Source organism: Petaurus breviceps, unplaced genomic scaffold (assembly GCF_028583685.1).
Source record: "Petaurus breviceps papuanus isolate PSGF00001 unplaced genomic scaffold, PetGlider_PUasm1.0 185, whole genome shotgun sequence".
Classification (NCBI taxonomy): domain Eukaryota; kingdom Metazoa; phylum Chordata; class Mammalia; order Diprotodontia; family Petauridae; genus Petaurus; species Petaurus breviceps.
Window position 1 is genome coordinate 30,844,529 of NW_027185797.1, and position 25,760 is coordinate 30,870,288.

At 42.0% G+C, this 25,760-nt stretch overlaps 1 protein-coding gene across 9 annotated transcripts in view; it reads right to left on the bottom strand.

Annotated features, from left to right (window-relative positions):
- Positions 1 to 1,604: 1,604 nt before the first annotated feature.
- LOC138161784 (serine/threonine-protein kinase 31-like) overlaps positions 1,605 to 25,760 on the bottom strand; it is a 231,861-nt gene continuing 207,705 nt past the window's right edge. For 7 of the 9 annotated variants that reach the window (XM_069088709.1, XM_069088715.1, XM_069088711.1 and 4 more), the window contains 3 exons: positions 9,788 to 9,975; positions 7,269 to 7,349; positions 1,605 to 1,897 (listed from right to left, as the gene is read on the bottom strand). In XM_069088709.1, coding sequence (XP_068944810.1) covers positions 1,873 to 1,897; positions 7,269 to 7,349; positions 9,788 to 9,975 — 294 coding nt within the window. In that variant the 3' untranslated portion in view covers positions 1,605 to 1,872. Of the gene's footprint in view, positions 1,898 to 7,268; positions 7,350 to 9,787; positions 9,999 to 25,760 lie in introns of those variants that run through there. The other 2 variants (XM_069088717.1, XR_011168465.1) reach the window with 2 other exon arrangements.

Genomic DNA, 25,760 nt, shown 5'->3' on the forward strand with positions numbered 1-25,760 from the left:
TCTTCTTCTTCTTCTTCTTCTCCTTCTTCTCCTTCTACTACTACTACTACTACTTTTTGTAGAGACTCTTATCACCAGTGTTGTTACAGAGGGATGGACTCTTTGGTCACAGCAACTCTCGAAGGACATCTACTATGGCATGGAAGGGTGGCAGTCTCTGTGTGGAAGGAAGGCTCCCTCTGACAAAATCCCAGTTCCTTGCAGGGGCAAGCCTGGCCTGTATGGTATGAGTTGCTTGGCTTTTTGGTCATCTATGGGCATTGGATGTCTAGTTTTAGGATTTTATATGAAGATATGATTTGTGGGCACTGTTTGAGCATGGCAAAAAAAATCTAATATAAAATGAGATCCTAGATTCCGTTACTTCATAAATACACTTTAGAAATTAGACATTAATTTTTAACAGCCCAGAGTTAAATGCCATTGTTGTTGTTATCATTTCCTGGGTTGGTGGGATTGACAGTCAATTACTACATCAAAGGAAAGGGTCATGGTTAGTATAAGTGGGTTACAGTGTCTACCTGAAAAGATAGGTCCAGGGTAAAAATATGTCATCAAGGAAATGAATGGCAGGGAGAGAAGATAGGCTGGCCACATAGTGAGGATGAAGGCTTCCAGGTGGACATCCAGAGGGAGTTGCTGCAATCTTCACAAGAGTATGTTGGACAGACTTGACATGGATAGTGTAGCCCATGATGAACTGGCAGGGATGAATCATTAGCTCCATCATTTGGGGGAAATTGATGAGATAACAGATGCATGGAAGTACTCAGCACTCAAGCATGCTTAGGCGATAACTGAAGGGGGAAAGAGTTCCCCAAATTTTAGCATAATTTGATTAACACATTCTATGTTGTGTGAAAAGGCGAGAAAGAAGATTCTGTTTACTCCTTTCTTCATCTTCATATCTAAACTGGGCCCATCCCCTGCACCCCCTTGGTTCCTACACTGAGTAATGGATAGACTGAAGCAGTAGCCAAGATGGTCAAGACTGGGTGGAAATCCTTCCTCTGACATTCACCAGATACCTGATTCTGAGTAAGGAATCTTCCCTTTCTGAGCCGCAGACAAGCATAATGATGACACGATCACTGTACTGGATACACTGGATAGAACACTAGAACCAGAGCCAGAAAGACTTGGATTCAAATCTTGCCTCTGACACTTGATCCTAAGCAGGTCACAGCCCCTCTGGGTCTTAGCTTGCTCCTCTTCAAAAGGAGGAAGCTGGACCCAATGATTGGTCTCTTCCAACTTCAAATAGGTGAATCTGTGCTTCTTTCTACAGAAAGCAAGAAGCTTCTGCAATAGTAGCATCAGGCATAACAGGGAAAAGCAAAAAATCTCCACTTTTTCCCTAACTGGTCATCACTTAGCAGTGTTGCTGGCCCTTCTACCATTAAAATGTGAGCTCATCGAGGGCAGACACTGTCTGGATTCTATTTGTATCTCAGTACTTAACAGAGTTCCTGGAACATAGTCAGCAATTAACAAGCACTCACTTTCTCAATTCTATGAACTACTTTGAGTCTTGATGTCACTTTACAGATTCCTGCCTTTTTCTTCAGAAAAACCAGGGGAATGAATGTGGAGGTGCTACTACAGAGTAGGGTGAGATTTTAATAGCTTTTAGTAACTCACAACAATCCTTACTCTTCCAATAGTAAAAATTCCATGTGCTGTTACATTTTGAATGCATGGCAATTTATTTGAATGAACATACATTCAAGACATCCATAGGAAGTAAGCTCAAGGGATGTGGGGAGGGTGGCTGCATGCTGCGGCGAGGTTGGTAGACCTAGGTAGACCGGGCTTTGTAGCTTGGACTATGGGGGAAGGTAGGAAAAAACTGAAGGTGAGCTGGCATTCCCATCACCACAGGGAAGGGTCCTCAAACCTGTAGAAGAGAAGAAGCAATGACTTGTAAAATGCTCAAAGGGAAACCTCCTGAAAGAGTCACAACGAAAAGAGACGGAGCCCTGCGTTGGCAGGCGGTCAAAGAGCAAGGATAGGACTTTCCTGATGGCAAAGAAGGAAGGAAGGAAAGGAGGGAGTGGGGGGAGGGGAGAAGGAAGGAAAGAAGGGGGAAAACTCTTTTTCCAGGAACCTTTATTACCAGTGGAATCAATCTATGGTGGCTTTGGGTCTCAGGGATTAGCTCAAAATTTAAAAACAAAGGTCACTGTTATTCAGCAAATTGAGGGCATTTCTGTTTTCTTGCAAGCCATTTTATGTTGGAAGAACTAAATTTTTCTATTCTAAACAATTCTCTCTCTCTCTCTCTCTCTCTCTCTCTCTCTCTCTCTCTCTCTCTCTCTCTCTCTCTCTCTCTCTCACACACACACCTTTCATAGTCAACCTCAAAGTTGTCCAGACTTAATTGTTCTTCCATATGATTTTGTAATTAGAAAAGATGCTGCAAGTTAGGATGCAATTAACTTCATTTCATTCAAAAAAATTCAAACTGAAGAGTATGAAACAAAGCCATGCATGACTCAATTTGACTTTTTGTTCTCTGAACACTCTAGCACCTGCTGGAGCCAATCAAATGTACACATTTAAACAGGATCCTAGAACAAATCCTCTGTTACTTGACAAGCATTTGGGGGTCATTCTCTGAATTATCAGGCTCCTGCTATCTCAATCTGAATGGATGAGCTCAGGCAATTGCGAGCAGGTCAGGGTTAGGGGTTTTCTTCTAGCATGCCAGTTTCACCCAAACAAAATTCATAGACTGTGCCCTTAACCCTGGCCAAGGCTAATTGATGGGTACTGGGTGAAAGTTGGTGCCTGGCTCAACTCAAACTCATCACAGCCCCTCAAAGCAGGTCACTTTAGGAAGAAATCACTGATATGCAACTACAGAAAAAGAGGGGTTGTAGCGCCCTCTCCTGGTGAACTTAGTTCTTGATGTTGTGAAGTTCTGTAACAGCTAATTAATGGAGGTCTGGACCCCAATTGTTGGGGAGAAATAGTGGGAAGTTGAAGGTAGGAGAGGGAGGGTATTATTTGTGAGTGAGGATAAATGGTCCACTGGGTTTGGAGTCAGAAGACCTGCCTTGGGTGGATCATTTCCTTGGTCTGGACCCAGGTTCTTCATTCATGAAATGAAGAGAATGGACTGGAAGATTTCTAAGTCCCTCTAGTTCAGACTCTGAGAGCAGTTCAGAAGGCAGAATAATCAGTTCCTTCGTAGCAGTGACTTCACTATTACTAGCTTTTTTACTGCCCCAACAATAAGCACAGTGCCTTGTATGCAGTAACTGTTTGATAAATATTTGTTGAGTTCAGTTGAATTGATTTCATGAGCAATACTAGGCATTAATCATAATTAATAATTATAATACTACAGCACCATGAAGTCCTTTCCAAGAGCTTTTCCTTCAGCTTCCATATTCCTAGGAAATAATCTGGGAGCTTCAGACTTGAGCAGATGCCTTTTCCCAGGTTGGCTCCATTCCCCCAAAAAAACAAGGTTCTAAGCAAGAACAACTGCTTAGGAGTCCAAGGACCTGGGGTTTGAATCCCACCCCTGTCATGTGCTATTTGTATGACTTTGGATAAGTCATTACTCTCTAGACCTCAGTTTTCTCATCCATAATATGGGGGATTGGACTAGATGATCTCTGAAACCTCTTCCAGCTTTGCCCCTTATCATTCACAGAGAATTCTACAAATTCAGCTTGTCTGTAGTCAGAGTTGGATTTGTCAGAGATAAATCATGACTGCTCACTCAGCCATTATAAATTGCCTGATATACAGGACTGAGCTGGTCAAATCTAGAATCTGGTCATTTTGTCTTTAAGTGGTAGGCTTATTCTAGGATGCATCCCCCCCTCAATTCAAATAAAGTAGAATAGAAAAAAGGAAATATTTAAAACATTTTCCCATTCCCCTCTCTAGAAATAATAATTGGAATTATTGGTATTATTATTATTTAATTTTTAAAGCCCTGGAATTCAGTTTCAATTCCCTAGTGGATGAATTCATTTTGACTCTGTTTTCATATAAGTCATTGCTATATTTTTGTGTGTATAACAGAAAGATTATCGGCATCCTTTTCTTAGCTGATGTTGAAGCAGGCCAATTAGCCTCTGTAAGACTCCATTTCCTTATCTGTAGACGGAGGTAACACCACCCTTCACATTATATAAATATTAGCTATTATTTCTCCATATGCCCTTTGAGTTTTCTTCTTTAGATTTCAATGAGAAATTTCAAAGAGCATATACAATGGTATGATGTGTTAAGGGAGTTTTCTAGGAGTTTACAACCTAGCATATTGTTTTTCACAGCCCAAATTGTATTCTCCTTATAGACTATAGGACTCTTGGGTTGGATGGGGCCTTACAGCAAGCTCGACTTTACAGATGGGGAAACTGAGGTTCATGGAACTGAAATGCCTTCCTTGCTTTGCTTTAGGCCATAGGACTAGGATTCAGCTCTGACTCCTGGTCCAGTGCTCATCCCAGTATTCCATGCTGTGTCTTTTAGTGATTAAAGACCCAGTCGCTGTATTTTCCCACAAATCTTTACATTCTTTTTTTTTAGCACCACAGGGAGACTCTTTATTTCGTCTTTTAGAGGTTTGAGTCTGAAGTTCATGAGCAGAATAGAACTATGCCTGGGGGCTAATCTTTTAGTACCTGGGATTTTCAAAGGGCACCCAAAATGCAGAGAACTTTAAAGGATTATGGGAGAAAAGAGTGCAAGTCAACTTGCTGGGAAAAGGCAGTATTTTCACAAAATCGCTGATTCTCAAAGCTAAGAGGACTTGAGAGGTCACTTAGCCTGACTTGTATCTGAACAGACTGAATCCCTGACCACTGGGCTTTCAGCTTTTGCTTGAAGATCTCTAATGACAGTGAGCTCACTACCTGCTGGGACAGTTCATTCCACTCTGAAATAGTTCTAAGTGTTAGAAATTTTTTCTTTATATCAAAGTCTAAATCTATCATCCTGGAACTTCTACCCATTTCTCCTGGGGTCAAACAGAACAAATCTCACTCCTCTTCCACACAACAGCCCCTCAGATGTTTAAAAAAAAAAAGGTTTTCTTATGTAGCCCAGAAAACTTTCCCTTTAATGTTCTACTGTAATTTCTTTCCCCCAAACATAATAATAATGTTTTTTCCTTTTTTATATTTGCAGGGGAGAGGGCAGGGCAATTGGGGTTAAGTGACTTGCCTAAGGTCACATGACTAGTAAGTGTTATATGTCTGAGACTGGATTTGAACTCAGGTCCTCCTGATTCCAGGGCTGGTGCTCATGTACACTGGAATCTTGAACTGAATGTGCCTATTTATTGAATTATTATTATTATTACTATAAATAATAAATAAATGATTATTTTCATTTATAGATTGACTTCGTGCCAGGTACTGTTACTTAGTGCTTTATAAACAGTATTTCATTTGATTCTCACAACACTGGGAGGTAGGTGCTATTATTATCATCTCTATTTTACAGATAAGGAAATTGAGGCATTCAGGAGTTTAAGTGACTTGACCAGGGTCATACAGCTAGCAAGAGTCTGAAGTTGGATTTGAGCTCAGGTCTCTGCTCTATGCACTCTATGGCGCCACCTAGCTGCCTCTATCATTAGGTAAAAATACATATAGATTTTAGCTATTTCTTAAAACTCAGGATAAACCTAATATAAAAGTATTAGGTTAATGGCAATTTACAGGATCTTGGGCCAAAAGTGGCCTTAGAGATTGTTGTGTTTGCCCACCTCACATTAAAGATGAAGAAACTGAGAAGCCCAGAGTTTGGAATGACTCCCCAAAGTCAGACTGAGACCAAGCAGCAAAAACCGGGATTCAGCCCTGTTGCTCTGAGTTCAAATTTCTTCCCACCTCACTCTGTTCTTACAATTATTTAGAGCATACTTCCTAGGATTCAGATCACTGCTTACCAACTTAAGAGCTAGAAGTTAACCTTATTTTTACTAAGAATTCTTTTCCCAAGCTAACATCTGATGGGGACAAGTTTTCTTAAAATTTTCTTGCTCACACCATCACTCAATTACTTTGCAATTTGCTCACTGGAAAATGAAAAAAAATGCAAACCCAGATTCTCTGAGTCATCCAGACCCATGTGTGGATATAGCCAGGGAGTTAGACAGACAAACAGACAGGTAGATAGCTAGACAGAATGAGGCTAGGAATTAGCTGTTTTGCTTAACTAGGGAGCTGCAGGAGACCTTGCCTAAAGACCTTTCCTCCACCAGCTGAACCTGAAATTTTATCACTAGACTCAATATTTTACATTAAAACACTGGCCACTTAGACAAGTCTTCTCATCCCAAGTCTGACTTCCTTTCCAGTTAAAAGAAAAAATAGTTTAACAATACATTCCAATAAAACAAGCATGTTTTAAGTCCCTTCTATATGCTGAGTTCTGCTCTATGGGCTACAGCCCGAGACAGAAGGGGAAAGAATCCCTGCCCTCAGAGAGCTTACATTCTACTATATAGCCACACACAGTACCAAGCAACCAGCCAGCTACACCCTGCTCTTTGATCCTCAGCAAGCTCACACTAGCTTCCTTCTCAACAGGACTCCACCCACTGCCCACTGCTGGCCATGGGGCAGAACTGGGCATGTGGACAGCTGCTGTCTCATTGGGCTGTTTCCTGAGGACACCTAGTAGCCTCAGTGCATTTCGCAAGAAAGTCTGGGATAAAGGACCAGGCAGACAAACTTAGCCAGAAGAAGGTTTGAAGACTGCTACCTTATGACCTAGAAATCTCTTTTAAGTCAATATAAGGAGCTAAAATTAGAACCTTTCCCCCTGGAATTCCATAGACTTCCCTAAGACCAGGAAAACCCTCCACTGTCATTTGGTGTGATCGTGGCTCAGAGATGCATTGGCTGAGACTTTATTGTCCTTGGGAATGACATCATGGGATTCTCTGTTCTTACTCTCATCCCCTAAACAGATATGCACACATCCCGTCCCTCTAATATCACTTTAACCCAATACCAATATTAGTGACAACCAAATTTTAACCCATTTTAAAACCAAGATTGAATTTTGATTGGTTTTTCTTTTGGACTGTTCTTAAGGTATCTTTTCAAATGAAATCACGGCAAATCCTTTACAGATTATGCCAGAAGCAAAAGTGAGGTTTTCAACTGGGGGGGGGGGGGGGGGAGGAGCCAGAAAAGCAGCATCAGATGTTTATGAGAAACATCATGACTGTCTTTCACTAAGTTTGAGTCATACACAAAGAGGTCTGATATTAAAACAAAACCTTCTCATACCTGGATCTAGGAAAGTTTTCTGTGTTTTTTCTCATCAAGAGATCTGAGAGCAGGGTCTCTGGGAGGGATCGTTTTCCATATCTAAAAGAAGAAGCAATGTAACTTTAAAAGGTCCCACTCAATACAAGGAAATATTTTTGTGGTTTCATTAGCTTGGGGAACTCCTTGGCCTCAGCAACTCCTTAGACCACTATGGTCTCTGACTCTGTGGTTGCTGTTCAGTTATATCTGACTCTTTGGGACTCCATTGGGGTTCTCTTGGCAAAGATCTTAGAGTGGTTTGCCATTTCCTTTTCCAGCTCATTTTACGGATGAGGAAACTGAGGCAAACAGGATTAAGTGACTTGGCCTGGGTCACACAGCTAGAAGATGATATGAACTCAGGTCTTCCTGATTCTAGGCCTGGTTCTCAATGCACTATGGCACCACTTAGCTGCCCCCCACCCCAGCCCACCCTGCCCTCTGACTTAATATATATATCCTAAGGAGTCACCTGAGATAGTAAAAGATTAAATAATTTGTGCAGGGTCACACCGAAAGGGATAGAAGGAACATTTGAACCTAGATGTTCCTCATGCTGTGGCCAGTACTGCCACTGATTGCCAGGCAAATCAAATGTACTTATTCATTTTTCAGTATATGGCTCCTGATAATAGGGCAATGATTTAGCAAAATACTGTATTTTTAACTCTAATCAAAAGATAATTTTTTTTCCAAAAGAAGGTAACTTACTATAATATGTATTCAATAAGCTTCAGTAGCAAACTAAGGTAATTTCCCAGAAAATGTTATAGCTGTTAACAAAATGTCTTCTGATTTGTCTGTGCCATTTTATCTTCCATATTTTTCCTTCCCATGGAATATGAAATTATTAGCTTTCTGAGAAACTGCTCAGTGTAAACAATATTATTGCTTTATTGGGAGCCTGAACATCTGGGTTTGACTCCTTTCTCTATCACTTACCATCTGTGTGTCCGTGTATTGTGTGTGCATCACTTCACCTTTCTGGGTCTCAGTTTCCCATTGGTAAATGAGGAGTTGGACTAGACTAGCCCATGTCTGAGGTCCTTCTTGTATCCTTGTGTGTATTCTGCACATACCTCTATATGAATGTGCTGCCTGGGCCATTATAATACAAGCTCCTTGGGGTGGCCAGGTGGCTCAGCGAGTAAGAGCACCAGCCCCAGAGTCGGGATGACCTGGGATCAAATCTGGGCTCAGACACTTAGCACCCACCCAGAAAAACCTGGCCGTGTAACCTTGAGCAAGTTACTTAACCCCAATTGCTTTTAAAAAAAAAGAACACAAGCTCCTTGAGGGCAGGCCCTGTTTTATTGTTTTTTCTTTCTATTCTCCAGTGCCTGATAAAATGGCTATTTAATAAGTGCACATTGGTTGATTGATTCTACCTCAGATTTATGATCCTATATTAACTAAATTCTTACAATTTCTAGAAATCTGAGACACATGATTTCATTACATTATTCTCCATTTCTAATACGAAATAAATTGGGATTTATTCAGAAGCCTTGCTGAATCCCATTTTTATTGGAATAGAAAGAGAATCTTACAAGGAAAAACAATCGAACTAGACTTAGCTTTGAATCAATTTCCAATTATTCCAATTATTAAAAAAGATGCTAAGTAGGGGTGGCCAGGTGGCACAGTGAGTAAGAGCACCGGCTCCAAGTGTTGGGATGACATGTGGATCGAATCTGGGCTCAGACACTTATTACCCACCCAGAAATAACTGGCCGTGTAACCTTGAGCAAGTTACTTAACCCTGATTGCTTTAAAAATTAAAAAAAAAACTGCTGTCACCTTGTCAAAAATACTCTATACAAGTAGCACCCCCTCTTCCAAAGCAATATGCTAGAATTGGGGGCTGACACTCTAGGACACTTACTAGCCATGTGACGGTGGATAAGTTACTTAACCTTTAAGCCTCAGTCAACTTCCTAGGATTTTTATACCCAGTTGATTCCCAAGCAAAATGGCCATAATGCCTCAACTACCCAATAGCAGAGCCTCTGACCTATAGAATGTGTGCTAAAGCAGCCTCAGGTTTCTGTTCTGAGTTCTAGAATTATCTCCCATTCTTTGTGAAATTGACTTGACAAGATTTTTTATTTAAAGATGAACCCAAAGAAATCAATTAATTGTGGTCACTCTTTTAACTAAAATGCTCCCTCCCCAATATGGGAAGAGTGTTTATACCTTTTAAATATCAACATGACACTGGAAAATAATGTTGAAATTAGCATAGGACCTGGCACATAGTAGGCAATTAATAAATATTGATTGATTGATTGGTAGCCTGAAAGTGTAACCCCAAGTATTTAATGGATAAATTGTGAACTCGTGTCCTAGAGGATCCCTTGCCACCCCAGAGTCTGCTGAAAAGGGGGATGAAGAAAACTTGGAAGGGATTCCTTCTTTCTAGGGGTTTGGGAGCTCTGGGCTCCCATCCCTCAATTGTAGGTGCCTTTGTGGCCCTTACTGAACACTCTGGTTCCTACCTCTGTCGGGTGATGAGATTAATGTAGTGCCGAAGATCTTCGTAGAATTTGGCCCACTCTTCTGGAGATGCTTCTGGCTTGGGACTAGCAGGTTTGGCTGGGTAAGATGGAGCCAGGGTGTCCCGGCCAATGACCAGAGACAGGGCACAGGTCATCACATACAGCCACAGCCACCTGCTTCTCTCCATCTAGACAGCACAGGGGAAGGATACTGGACAGACTGAGCTTGGTATGGTTAGACAGAACAGAGATTCCCCTCCCTCCCTTGTAGCCCTCCCTTCTTGTTTCCTTCAAGCCCCAGCCTGCAAGTCCCCCAATTCTCTTAGTGCCCCCCAGCCCTAAGACCACAATCCAGCAGGACCCCTCAGGAGTACAATCAGCATCTTCTTTAGCCCATTCTTCCCTGCCCCAGGGTAGTGGGAACTTTTGCAAAACTTTGAAGGGCTGGAAAGTATTGAGTCAGGGGGGGAAACGTATTGGAGGAGTCTGGAGGTGGACTGGAAGTTGTGGTTTGGCCCAGAGTGAGCTAGATGGCTCAGTCCATAGAGAGCTGGGCTTGAGTTCAAATGTGGCCTCAAACACTAGCTGTGTGACCCTGGGCAAGTCATTTAACCTGTTTGCCTTAAGCCATTGGAGAAGAAAATGGCAGACCTCTTCAGTATCTTTGCCAAAACGAACAAAAAAAAAAAAAACCCAGGGACAGTGTGGTCCACAGGAATCCACTCAGATACTTTGACTGAAGGACGGAACAAGGTGGGGAGGTCTCTGGGAGAGACTCCCTCTACCAGTAATACAGGTCAGCACCTTTCCAGCCTAATTAACCTTAGTGAGTTACCAGGGAATAAGAGGGAGACTTACCCAGAGTCACCCAGTCAGGATGTGTCAGAGGTGGCACTCGGTTAGGAAGAAGCAAGGTCCGTTTGTGAATCTGGATCCTCTGAGTCCAGATCGAACAATCTTTCCACTACACTAGAAACTTTATCTGCTGTGGGTCAAGCTCTGTAGGGCTGGCCTCCCCAGCTCCTTCTCCAAATCAGCGCTCCTCTGGTGAGGCGAGGGGCTCCTCTCTGGTGTCCTTCCCACCCTCTAAACTGTAATTTCTCCCCAACTGGAAAGGGGGAAAGGCAATCTGGGGAACACCTTCCTCTAGACACCTTTCAGCCCAGACACCCACTTAGCATGCCTGGCAATCAGTGAGCACCTAATCAGTTCGTTGATTTTTTTTTCGGGGACTCGGATCAGAGTGCCCTTTGAAGAATGGTTCGAATTTCTCCCTCCCCAACAAGAGGCGGAAACTAAGCAGTACCCTGAAATGGAAACTTGGGTGTGAGGGGAACCCCCCCCCCAAAATATACACACACACGCGCGCGCGCGCGCGCCGCCCCTGAAATCTGACTTTGACCTTTCTGTACCTATACAAACCCTAGGATAGGGGATTTCCAGACCAGACAGAGGTGTCTGGGATGGAGCTGGGAACGCGTGCTAGGTGAGGAAGGTTGGGGGACGGGGAGAGGAGGGCGAAAAGCAAAGAAGATGTTTGGATAAGCGAGACTTGGAGTCTAGAGAGAAAGAAGCAGCCCCGAAGAATCCTCCCTCCAAAGTTCGCCGCTCATCTCTCTCTGCTCTGCTGTTCCCCGGAGGGTTTCCAGAGAGAGCCAGATGCAGGTAAACTGGGGAGAGGAGGGCAGACTTACTGTGGATGGTGCGCACGCTGGTCCTAAGTGTGGAGGTGATGCTTCTGTGCTCCTCTTCTTCTGGGGGTTCGAGCCAGTCGGAGAACCGGTTCTCAGCTCTGGGTCGGAGCTGTACCGCGCCGGGGTTTTTATGGCTCTCCGCCACCCCCACCCCAAAACACCTCCCCAGCGGCTGCAGGAGGGGCCTTGGGCAATCACGTTCGGATGACTACCACCCCAACTTGCATTTACCGCCTCCGCCCCTTTCCTGGGCTGCCAGACGTTACTGGTACCTCCTCCCCTCTCCCTCCCTTCCCTGGGCCGAGTGTAACGGGGACATCAGGACTCCAAGGAGGTGTGCGGGTACCTATCAGGGGTCTGGAGTGGCTTCCCCAGGGACGGGTGAGAATGACCCTCCGCCCTCTAGTCTTCCTCTCTCTCCCCCAACCCCTCACATGTCCCCTTTGCACCCTCTTTGGCGAGGTCAAAACTTCCTCGATGCGCGGGAGCAAACAGCCGGGTCACCCTTCCCCTCTGGGACACCTGCTTGTCGGGAAGTGAGGAGAGACTCCAACGATGCTTCTCCCGAAAGCGCAGCCGCAAGACCGGCAGAGCGTCCTAGCCAGGACTAGCTCCCACTGGCCCAACTTTGTCCGAAGCTTCCTCTGCTCTCCACCTTCCCCCGAAGGGTCCGAGAGTCGGCTGTCCGAAGTTCCACTGACCCCCTTCACAGCTGAGACAAGCTTTTCCTTCACCCCGAGGCCTTCCCAAGCCTCGCCCAGTTCTACTGGCCAAGCACTCCCCTGGCCGGTCCCTTCCTGCTCTGGCTCGGCATTTCCTCCAAAAGCACTCCTGGAAGGAGCTGGAGCAGAAGCCAGCAGATGTTGACTGCATGCTTTCCCCGCTCCTACCTAGAGTCTGACCCGGCCGCCTTCGCCCCTGCTGTACCGTACCGCGACTGAGACCGTGGCGGGGACCGAGCGGCCACCCCTAGAAACTTGGAGAGCTGTGACTGAGGTGCACTTGGTACTCTCTGAGAGACAGCAAGTGAACTCTTTCCGTCTCCCGAGCCCCAGGGACCTAGCCGGGCAGGGCCTCGGTGCTTGACTCATTGGGAGGATAGACCATGGGAAAAAAAAAACCTGGGAATTCCAACAGTCACTGGGGAAAAGTAGCCGCAGCCCCCTGGGTTACGCTGCTAGCCAGCTACAAAGCCAGGCACCATCACTTAAGGCTAACCACTTGGGAGGATCTTTTCAATAATGTACTCAAACAGGAAGCCCTTTCACAACAAAGACCAGAGCAGAGCCGGGTTACGTCCCCGCGTCGCCACTGCACACCTGTCGGAGCTCCCACAACCCTAGAAGCTTCAGGATTTGGAAAAGCAGGCTGAGCTCCTGCGCACACAACCACAACTCCCAAAATGCTGCTGGCCCAAGGGGAATATCACCTCCTGAAAAGGCGAAGTGTGTCCGAAGGCTTCCACTGTTCCGATACCAAAAAGGTGCCAGCTAATTAACTTCAAGATGGAGAGTGCTCCCAAACTGGGTGTAAGTTCCATGAGGTCAGGTTGATTGGTTGGTTTTTAAAATTTCTCTAGCCCCAGCATCCAGCACAATGCCTTGCCCATATTAGGCGCTTAATAAATGATGGTTTGGACTGGTTTGTGTCCTTTTTCTATCTTAATAATAGTAATAACCGACATTTATGTGCCCTTTTGAGGCTCGCAAAGCCTTTCACACAAATCATCTTGTTTCGTTTTCATAACAAACTTGGGAAGTTTTTTTCCCTCCTAATTTTACAGATGAGGCAACTCAGGCTTAGAGAAGTTAAGTAACTTCCCCAGGGTCACACAGCTACTAAATCTCTGAGGTCAGATCCCAATCCTGGCTTTCTAGACTCCAGGCCTCTCTCTCTCTCTCTCTCTCTCTCTCTCTCTCTCTCTCTCTCTCTCACACACACACACACACACACACACAAACACACACGCTCGTGCGCGCGCGCGAGCACACTCGCAATACCAGATTATAGTTTTTGAAGATCGTGGTGGCAAAATGGATAAATGGATAGTGTGCTGGATTTGGAATCAGGAAGACTAATTTTTATGAGTTTAAGTCTGGCCTGAGACACTTATGAGCTGTGTGAACCTGAGAAAATCACTTAACTTCCCTTTCCTCACAGGTAAAAGAAGCTGGAGGATATGGCAAACCACTCCAGTATCTGCCAAGAAAACCCTGGAGTCACAAAGAGTTGGATACACTTCAGCATCGTGTTTTGATCCATGTCTGTGACATATTTCATCTAAAGGATACTGCCTTTTATTGAATGTTGTATCTGTACAGGAAATACACAAAAAGTAAAGCTCTCTTAGTTTCACTGAAAAGGAGTGACTCTAAACAGTTACCAGTAAGAGAATTAAATGCACTTTAGTGAATGTTAGGATCTCTATTTTCTTTTATTAAATTGGGAAAGGAGATAGATCAATTTCTTTAAGATGTTTAAAATTTGCCAAATTTTGCCAACCTGTAAGTTTTGGAAGGAATAAGATTTAAAACTGGAAGGGTTTCTGGAGATCATGGAGGCCAGCCTCTCACACCATTTGACACATAAGAAAACAGGCCCAGAGGGATCACAGGATCAGAGTTGAAAGGACTTTGGAGGTCATGGAATCCACCTGACAGAGGAAGAGGCTAAAATTCAACTTGACCTAGGTCTCATAGGCAGTACAGGAATGGGACTGGAAGTCAGACACTCTAGTCGAAGTCCTGTCAAGCCTATTTGTGAGGGACTGGCTGTCTTCATGTAGCTATTTGGAAACTTGATTTAATTTAATTATTTTAGTTTTAACTAATGTTACCTGTAGCTACAGACTCAGGATTTCATCCTGTTTTCAGGATTCGGCACTTCCAGGAGGAAAAGAAAAAGCAGTAGATGGGTGATGTGTGATTTATGGTCCTCCATTTAGGGTATCCAACATGTATGATTGTATTATTGGAGATCCAATATACTGGACTTTGTAAACAAACAGATGAATGGATGAGAGAATAAATAAATAGACAAATGAATGAATGAATAAGGCTTAGTTCAGTCTAGTTATAATCTCCTTGCTCATCATTTTAATACTTAAATATTCATGTATAAGCTTAGGGGCAACTTATTTCTTCCTCATCTATCGTGAAAAGCATGACTAATGGTCATAAACTGAGTCTGGGAACATCCTACAACATGGGAAATTTCCCAGTGGAATGGAAAAGCTAAGACAAAGAGAAAAAAACTGGGATCTGGGAGGAAAACACAAGTGAGTGAAATTTGGAAGAGAGGAGAAGATAAACAACAAAAAAGATGAAGACAACATGTGCTTCAGAAGCCAGCATAGAGATCATAGCAACAAAAATTATCTTTAAAAATGTTTTTAAATGAAGGATAAATGCCCACTAATGTTAGTCAAAGGAAGAATATGGTACATTACACACAGGTTACCTTCCCCCCCTCTACCTTTATTCATTTCTTCAGTTGTGTGTAGAGCTGTAACTACAGTGGGGTAATGAGAACTTTGGTCCAGAGTCCTGAAATTTACATGCTGCTGATAGCACTTTCACAGGTGATCTTAATGCCTCCTTAGCAAGAATTGTTCACTAATATACTGGAAACTACCAGATAGCACTCTTCCTCCCTAGCCATAGCCACCCTCCCAAGTCAGCTCTTTCAGGACTTTCCCCACCCCACAGCAGTGGTCTTTCCAGCAAGGAGCTCATGACGTCACCAAGGTATGTGTCTCTCTCTTTCCTGACCTGCCTATATCCAAGTTGAGAAGACCTCCAGTCTTTCCTAAATGTGCCCGATGGGATCAAAGGAAGTACTTCTTTTATTTTCAATCAATTTACAACTGCTTGTTGTGTATGTTACAGTGAGGATTTTTTTTTTGGGGGGGGGTAGGGGAGTGATGGTTTGGATGAGATACTCACTGACATTCCTGGCAACTCTCCAATGATGTGATTGTATTTACTTTTGAAATAAAAGTTTATTGTTTCATGGAATTCTTAAGATTCTCCCTGCTGAGAAAGAAAGATACAGATTTTACAAGTTTACTTTTGGAATCTTAGTGTGCTGATAACTTTTCTAGTTTAAAATCCCATTAATTTTAATCAAAGTGTCTTTGCTTTTTTATTCCCTTATCAGTCAGTGTTGCTGAGAGGTGAAGGTAGTGCCTGAGTGTTACAATTGGAACTAGAATTTTCTTTTCAAATTGCTTTGAGCTGCTTTCCCCCAAAATATCTAGCTTTTTAATCTAGTTGGGACCTGGAGTATATGTATGTGTGGGTACAGGGAACACGATGTACTAGAAATGAAAACAAAACAGAATGTTAATTCAAATTTGAGTTAAGCCCAGTACATGGACATCAACTGCTCTTATCAAATCTGTAAGGGGCTCTGCTGTGAAAAGAGACAGCCATCAGCCATTTGAACTCACAGGGAAGAAAATGTTCTGTGGGTTTCTGTGCTGGGACCAGAGATAAATGCCTCTGACAACCTCTAATCCTGGGAGGAGGCTCACCAGAAGAACAGAGATTCTACTCCTACCCTGACCCCCCATTATGGAGGCAATGAAGTGCACTGGGCAGAGTCTGAGCGTACCCTGGAGGTGCCAATCTTGGAGTCAGAAAGACTCCAAGCCCACTCTCTCTGTCACTTATACATGAGACAAGAGCCATGAAACCAATCAATACACAAGGGTTTCTTCAATATCAGTCTCATGCTTGGGTCCATAATAAAGGGCAAGAAAAATATATCAGAGCTAAAATGAAATTTTAGTTCCGTTCAAAGAAAGAAGTTTAAAACTTAACCAGGGGGAAGTAACAGTGCCAGAGGGGCAATTTGACACACCGCAATGAGGGAGAGCCTTCACCATTCCTGGACAGCTCCAGTGGTTATGGAGTTTTCACTACATTTGCCTCTCTGCCACTTGCAGTGAGATTTTGAAACTCCCAGTGTAGTGCTTTATAGAGCAGATAAGAAATGCAGGGGAATGAACAATGAAGTCAGAGTACAGAAGCCCTGAGTTCAAATTTTGTCTCAGATATTTACTAGCTGGGTGTCTCTGGGCAAGTCTCTAAATGACTGTCTGCCTCAGTTTCCACTTCTGTAAAATGGAAGTAAGAATGGCATATGGTTGTTGTGAAGAACAGGTGAGATAATGAACATAAAAGGGCTTTGCAAACCTTAGAGTGTTTGATTATTGTCGTTAGCCTACGTTTATCTCAATACTGCAAAGATCCCTGACTGGGTGGTTGTGGGTACTCTCCTTTCCTTCTTGATCCAAATTCATCCCACCAAAGCCAACTTGGGAAGTGCCTTGCCAGATTTAGCCAGGCTGCTTCTCCAGAGGCTAACTTGCAGGGGACCACTTCCATTGCTGGGTTCAGAATCTAGGCTTTTCCACGTTGGCAGCTCGTGTTCAATCAAAATGCCTTTAAGAATCGAGGGGCAATTCTATGCCATGGTGAGGAATGTTAGAAAAGGAAAGGCACTCTGGGACATATAAAAGGGTCTTCAACCTCCAGAGCTTATCAAACATACAATCTTAGGCTATTTTAAAAGGATTAGAGTGCCCAGCACAGAGGAGGTGACAGTCTCTCTGGCTCTGCTCCAGTCAGACTAAATCTGAAGTGTGTTCAGTAGAAGATGATCAGGATGGAGAGAGGAGTGGAGAACATGCCATACAAGGCCTAGGCAAAGGAACCAATGACAAGCATTTATTAATCATGTTTTATGTATCAGGTACTAAGGATGCAAGGGGGGAACATTAAGTGGTACCTACCCTGAAAGAGCTTAAATTCCAATCGGTAGCAATTTGTAAGCAGGTCATGTGGCATACACACAAAGCATATGCAAAATAAACACAAGGTAGGTGTTTTGCTTGGAAAAGAGGGTTCAGAGGGGACAAAAAGTGCTATCACAGTATTAAACTGCTGGATGCCAGAGGGTTGAGTGAGGCTCACTCACTGCAAGTGGCAGAGAGAAAACTTCCTGAACACTGGAGCTGTCCAGGAATGCACAGGCTGCCAGGGAAAGTGGAGGCTCCTCCTCATTGGCGTGTGACAAGCACAGGCTGGTTGGCTCCTTGTCAGGGTCTGGCAGGCTAGAGAATTGCTGTCGTCATTGACTTGGACAACAGGATCTATACATATGAAAGAATTATCAGGCATCAGAGTCAGAGTATTATTAGTGTAGTAAGTGACCCTGTGGTCCAACTTGTACATGATGGAGAATTCTTTCTATGACACACTACTTGGGCTTAGAATTTAGGGTTAGGGTTAGAATTTAGGCTTAGGATTAGAGTTTGAATTTAGGGTTAAAATTAGAATTTAGGAGTGTGTGAGGACTAAATTGAGAGACTTAGCTCTTCTCTGCAATGCAAGGATCTAAGACAACTCCCAAAAACTCATGGTAGAAAACACTGTCCACATCCAGAGAAAAAACTATGAAGTTTGAACGCAGGGTGAAGCAGACTATTTGTTATTTTTTATTGTTGTTTCTTCTTTTTCATGGTTTCTCCCATTGGTTCGAATTCTTCTTTACAACATGGCTAATGTGAAAATATGTTTAATCTGAATGTATATCTATAGTTCATATCAGATTGAAAGCTGTCTTGGGGAGAGGGGAGGGGAGAGAGAGGGAGAAAATTTAGAACTCAAAATCTGATAGAAGTGAATGTTGAAAACTAAAACTAGATGAATAATTTTTTTTAAAAGATAAGAGTTCAGGGGCAGCTAGGTAGCAGTGAGTAAAGTGCAGGTCCTGGAGTCAAGAGGACCCACGTTCGGGTTCCCGGCCTCAGACACTTAACACCCACACAAAAAAAACTAGCTGTGTAACCTTGGGCAAGTTACTTAACCCCAATTGCCCTCCAAAAGGCAAAAAAAAAAAATAAAGATACAGTTCAGGGTTAGGGTTAGTGGAAAGCAAGCTGAATCTGGTGTCAAAGGACCTTGACTGGAATCCTGGCTTTGCTCCTATTTGTGTGAACTTAGGCAAGTCATCTTCCCTTCTTGGGATTCAGTGTCAGAATTAGGGTTAGTTAATCTGTAAGGTGGGGCAATTAAACTAGATGACATTTGTTATTCCTTCTGTCTCCAACTCTATGATATGTAGGTATGCACTATGTAATACTCTTTTATTTTTCTGTCTTTCTCTTTTCCTTTCTTTCTTCATTCTTTCCTTCCTTCTTTCTTCTTTCCTGCTCTTTTCTTCCTTCTTTCATTCCTTCTTTTCTTCTTTATTTCCTTCCTTTCTTCTTCAAGACTTCCTGAGGAAGCCATTTTAGCATTTGACTAACTCAAAATTTGAATATCAGAACATTTTCCTGTCATTTTCTGTCTTTTTTTTGCACCTGCCCCCCATTGCTCCCAGTTTTACCCTCTAGAGCCATGCAGACTAAGTCTGATCCCTCTTACATATGACAGTTTTTCAAATCCTTGAACACAGATAGCTATCATGTACCATCCCAAATTCCCCGCTCAAACTCTTCTCTTTTTCAGGCTCAACATTCCCAATTCCTTCAAATGATTTTCTTATGACATGAACTGCAGGCCCTTAATCATCTTGATTGCTGGCCTCAGAATGCTCTCTGGTTAACCAATGTCCTTCTTAAAATGTGCTGCTCAAAACTGAACTCAGTGCTTTCTGTGTGGTCTGACCAGTGCAGAGTGTAGAAAGACAATCACCTCCCTTCTTTGCCCCAGTTCTAGACTCCATGTTTCTCTTCCCACAGCCCAAGATCACATTTGCTTTCTCAGCTTCCTGGATCACACTACTGACTCACAATGAATTTGAAGACCCCACAAATTCTCAGATCTTACCCTTGAGTTGTGATGGGGGGCAGGTTTATTACTCTTAGCGTTTAGAAAGGAACCTGTTTCTCTGTAGCAAAGTGGCAGCTTCCACTGTAGCATTATGGAATTGTCCCAGGAGCTGCAAATCTCCCCTGGGCATCTGCCCCAAACGTATAAGTGCAGGAATTGCAAAGAATTAAGGGGAGGGAAGGAAACCACAATAAGGAAAAAAAAATAGAGGGAATCATGATCATTTGATAGCTTCAGAATAAGTGGACAGAGCTTTTACAAGATTTGGGTGCACAACATTAAATGGAAAGGAAAAATAAAATGAGAAAAAGGCTCATCCTTCTAGCATGAGTAGAACTCCCCTGCCAGGAGTGATTGCTGCTTGCTGGCTGAGAAGGTATGCATTCTGGCAGTGCTAATGTAATAGTTCTGTGTCGGAGTAATTTCAGAATTCCATACTGCAGTTCTGACTGCCCCATTAAAGCCTTCTTGGGGATGAAATAGTGGGTTTGCCCTTATCAAAAATCCATTTCAATATGGGAGTGAATTTGACAAGCTAATGAAAAACATGATTACAACAAGAGATGCTATAAGGCAATCCCGGCTCTGTTCCATTCAGGCAAGAAGCTTTGGGTACTTGGGCTATACAGTCAGAGGACCAATTTTGTAAATGACTAGGTTTTTTTTTTTTTTTCTTAACTCCCAAGGAATGGTTCAAAGGGTACTTTTTTTTTTTTAGCAATATAATAGTCTGGAGGAAGATAACTATCTTTATATCTACTTATATATTTATATAATATTTATTATTTTTGCTACTTAGTCATTTCAGTTATGTCTGATTCTTTGTGACCCCATTTAGGGTTTTCTTGGCAAACATCTTGGAGTAGTTTGCCATTTCCTTCTCCAGTTCACTTTACATTTGAGGAAACTGAGGCAAACATGGTTAAGTGACTTGCCCAAGATCATATAGATAGTATATATCTGAGGCTGACTCTGAACTCATTTCTTCCTGACTCCAGGCTGCACCCTATCCACCATGCCAACTAGCTGCCCCACAAAGTTAAGAAAGAAGTTTTTCTCTCACTCTTCAAATCTCCCCCAAATCCCCAAATCTCTTTGGTGCCTCCATCATACCTCCCTATTTATATGCCATGGAACTCTCAGCAAAATGTCTTCTCCTTTAGGGCAAGGATTGAGCTACCTTTAAAAAAACAAATCATTGCATGCCTCAACCCATCACAGTGATGTATACACAATAGAAAATTAAATACTTGTTGAGTTATTGAGTGGTGTCCAATATGTATCAGTACATGTGCTATTCGTCCATTCATTCTCCACCTGATGCCATCACACTCTTTGATTTTACCTTTCTTTATGAGGTACTTGCAAAGAGTTTCTGACTCCCCTTGTTTAAGAAATTATTAATACAAATATAATCCTTTAAAGAACCCTAGCCATAAGTTGATGCACACAAGACAGTTGAAAGCAATGAAGACAGCTGTGAAGAACCATACAAAAAATTTGGAAGGAGGTGATTGTGGATTTTCAGAATCATGCAGAAATCACACAGGTATCCGGGACTAACAAATGAGTATTGAGACCCCTTCCTGTGGTAATAATAGTATATAATACCCAAATACCTTACATATAATATAATATTTTTAAGGTACTTTTTATAGGGCTATATAAATGCTAGTTATTATTATTATCTCATTTGATCCTCAAAAGAACCCTGTAGGGCAGGTATTATCATGCCCATTTTACAGATGAGAGAACTGAAATTTGGCAAGGTCAAGTGGTTTCCCCATGGTCATGTTGCTAGGAAGTGTTGAGGCAGGATTCAAATCCAAGCCTCTCTTGACTCCAAGCACAGCTCTATTGACTCTCTCCTCACTGAGCACCTGAGTAAGGAGGCAGACATGGAAATAGTCCCTCCTCAATTTTGGTGAATATCAATGTATTCTAGACAAGTAGGAGAAACTGATAATTCATTCATTTGGGAACAGGTCTCTATAGACCCTGGAAACTAGGTAAAAGAAAATTATGGGGCTTCCTATTTATTTTCTTTGATATTATTCTGCATGCCCAGTATACAATAGGTATTTAATAAATGTTTATTGACTGATTAATATAGCAAAAGACTTTAAATGGAAGAGGTCCAAATAACCTAAATAATTTTCCAGGCTTAATTTTTTAAATTTTTTTTCTTCTTTTTGGAAGGGGAAGAGGAGGGGAAGGCAGGGCAATTGGGGTTAAGTGACTTGCCCAAGGTCACACTGCTAGGTGTCTGAGGCCGGATTTGAACTCAGGTCCTCCTGACTCTAGGACTGGTGCTCTATTCACTGTGCCACATAGTCTCCCCTCCAAGTGTAAAAAAACAACAGAAATAACAACTCTATTATGGAGCTTTTTTTTCAAAATATGTTACAGTGGCCTCTTTTTTAATTTCCCCACTGTTTACAGGTAATGTGCAGGTTTTATGGAATGGCAGAATCTGATTAAGAAGGGAACTCAGAGAGCATCTAGTTTAACCCATTCTTGAATTAGAACAGCTACTCTAGCCTTTCCAACCAGTGACCAAGTAGACTTTGCCTAAGTAACTCTTGAGGGGGAAGCCACCACTTCCTTGGACAGCCCATTCCACTTTGGGACAGCTGAATGAAATTCATGGCAGCAACTCAGTGGGTTCAGTTATCCCAGAGGTCAATACAATGTCAGAAACAAATTGGTACCTGCCAACTTGCTCTAAATTCACCCATTGCTGGTGCGCAGTAGCTATGTTTCCTCTCCTGCAAAGTCATCATCATATTATTCTCTCCCCATCTTCCCTGGGTAAAAGAAGCGACTATGAAGCCTTTTGAGACTTCCCTGTCTAGGGTTATGGAAACACACAGCTACAAGCTTTTTTTCTTTTCTAGCAGGTTAACTAGTCAAATGCTTTCATTCTATTTCCATTATGAAATATCCCTCTTTTAATGAAATGCCCATGGTCTTTGCCCATTTGGCAAAAATGGGTCTTTGTTGAAATATATCTTCTCACCTTAGCATTAGGAAAACTTGTCAGGAAAAAAACTCAAAAGGCAGTGTGATCATTTTCATTTCAACCACCTTCTGTAGAAAATTGTTGATAATAATTCCAATGAAAATGAAAACATTCCCATCTTTCAGTAAAACAATGAAAAATCTCAGTAATAAAAATGCACTAACAGAAAACACACAGGGGGTGGTGTCAGTTTGACAGATGTCAAAATGGGCTTCCAGGGGAGAGGTGGGAGCAAGAGGGAAGAGGCTGATATCCTAATGTGATTCCCGGTTCAGTTGAGAATTACACAAGTCAGCTCCCAGCATTTGAATGTGGCTGCTAACCAGATTTAAGCCTAGTACACATTTCCTCCTGCAAAATAGTAGATGAGGCTCTAAATTATGAAATTAAATGTCAGTGACATGTTACTTTCCACCTATTGTTTTTCCTCAAGTTCATCCAGGAAATATTTTCTTCTGTTTCCAGACAAAGGCAATATGATCAGTCCTTGGTATTTTTTTTTCCATTTTCTCCTGACCAAGTTCCCCATCTCTGAAGTTTCCCAATGTTCAGCGCTGGAAACATGAGAACCAGTAACCACTGGATCTTACATGGGGAAGAAGTTCCTGGAAGGCAGGGTCTAGGCAGGGATGGTGACAATCTCCCAAAGGGTAGAGAATATAAAACAAAGTACCTGGACCGAGGATGTAACAATTAACTTCTTCCAAATTCAACTGAAAGTAATAGTGAATCTCATGCCTTCACCCAACTCCACATCCTAATCTGAACAATAGATGTTCTTGGTTTTTCCTGTGTGAATGACTGTGCCAAACTCCACTGTGGATTTCATTTAACAGGGTCTGAAATGCTCTGGGGCTTGATGAAGGCAGTATGATGTCATCGCAAACAGGATCATTTGGAGACCATTAGGGCAAGTATTGAGCTAGCTTTAAAAAATAAATCTTTCCATCTGCTGGCCCAACAAAGTGGCATATAGACAATTAAACATTTGTTGAATTATTGAGTGGTGTCCAATATCTATCAGTACATGTGCTATTTGTCCATGCTCACAATCTACAGACCATCCTTCTGCCTTTTGGACTCTGTGCTCGACCTCTGACACGATGCTGGGCACATTTCCCTGCTTGTGATTGGTAATCAGTGAGTCACCTGTTAAAGTTATTGCTAGAGCCTCCAAGAACTTTTGTCTGATTTTAATCATAGTGGAGAATTTAAAGAGGTCTCTGTAACATATTTTGAAAAAAAAAGTTCTTGCTGATTCCACAATAGAGTTGCTGTTATTGTTGTTTTTTAAACTTGGAAAATTATTTAGAGTGATTGGATCTCTCCCATTTAAAGTCTTTTGCTATATTAGTCAGTCAATAATAAATTGTAATCTCATAGATGACGGGAGTCAACTTGTTAAAGAAGTTTTAAGGGAGAGTTTTTCTCTAGCAAGTCATGTTTTAAAAAATCATAAATGCTAAACACACAGTGGGATGCTGTGATCTCTATTCTTTTTAAGCCAAGTATGATGTTTTTAGTGGCTCTTGTTTTGCTCTTTCTTATTTTATCATATTGACTAAAGGTTTATCAATTTTATTTTTTTTTCATAAAACCAGCTCTTAACTTTATTAATTCAGTAGTTTTCTCAATTTCAATTTTATTAATCTCTACTTTGGTTTTCATTATTTTTAATTTAGTATTTAATTGGGGATTTTCAGTTTGTTCTTTTTCTAGATTTTTCAGTTGCATGTCCAGTTTATTGACCTCCATTTTCTCTATTTTATTCATGTATGCATTCAGGGATATAAAACTTCTCCTAAGAACTGCTTTTGCTGTATCCCACAAGTTTTGGTATGTTGTCTCATTATCTTCATTCTCTTGAATGAAGTTACTGACTGTTTCTATAATTTCTTGTTTGACCCACTCATTCTTTAGGATTAAATTATTTAGTTTCCAATTAGTTTTTTGTCTATTTTTCCATGGCCCTTTATTGCATATAATTTTTATTGCATTGTGATCTGAGAAGGATGCGTTTAATATTTCTACCTTTCTGCACTGAATTGTGAGGTTTTTATGCCCTAGTACATGGTCAGTTTTTGTGTATGTGCCATGTACTGCTGAGAAGAAGGTATATTCCTTTTTATCTCCATTCAGTTTTCTCCAGAGGTCTATCATATCTACCCTCTCTAAAATTCTATTTGCCTCCTTAACTTCTTTCTTGTTTATTTTGAGGTTAGACTTATCAAGTTCAGAGAGGGGGAGATTGAGGTCCTCCACTAGTATAGTTTTGCTATCTATTTCTTTCTCTAGTTTCCTTAACTTCTTCTCTAGGAATTTGAATACTCTGCCCTTAGTGCATATATATTAAGTAATGATATTGCTTCATTCTCTATGGTGCCTTTTAGTAGGAAATAGTTTCCTTCCTCATCTCTTTGAATTAGATCTATTTTTGCTTTTGCTTTATCTGAGATAAGGATTGCTACCCCTGCTTTTTTTTACCTTAGCTAAAGCATAATATATTCTACTCCAGCCTTTTACCTTTACCCTGTGCATATCCCCTTGTTTCAAATGTGTTTCTTGTACACAGCATATTGTAGGATGGTGGTTAGCTTGTGTGTGTGCTTTGTTTTGGAGGGCAATTGGGTTTAAGTGACTTGCCCAAAGTCACAAAGCATGTCAAGTGTCTGAGGCCCGATTTGAACTCAGGAAGACCTGACTCCAGGGCTGGTGCTCTATTCACTGTGCCACCTAGCTGCCCCAGGATTGTGGTTTTTAATCCATTCTGCTATCCACTTCTGTTTTATGGGAGAGTTCATCCCATTCACATTCACAGTTATGATTACTATCTGTGTCTTTCCCTCCATCCTATTCCCTCCCCTGTTTATGTTTTTATCTCTTCCTTCTCCCTTCCCCTCCTTACGAGTTTTCCTTTTGAACACTGCCTCCCTTAGTATTCCCTCCCTATGCACCTCCCTCCCTTTACCTGCCCTTCCTCCTTACTACTATTTCCCTTCCTTCTAATCACCCCCACTTTTTACCCCTTGCCCCTCTTATTGCCTGTAAGGCACAATAGATTTTTATACTTAACGGACTATGTTATTCCCTCCTTGAACCCAAACCAATGAGAATAAATGTCATACAGTACTCCTCTACTATAATGAGTTTTTGTGTCTTTTCATGTTAGAATACTAAACTTAACTGATTATGTTTATCCCTTCTTGAACTAGGACCAATGAGAATAAAGTTCATATGATGTTCCTCTCCCTCCCTTCTTTCCCTCTTCTATAGCATGTTTTTATGCCTCTTCATGTGACATAATTTACCTTTTTCTGCCTCCTCCTTTCCTTTTCTACCATTATAGTCCCTTTGTACCCCTTAATAAGGTTTTTTATCATTAGATTAGTTCATTTATACCCACACCCTCTATCTAT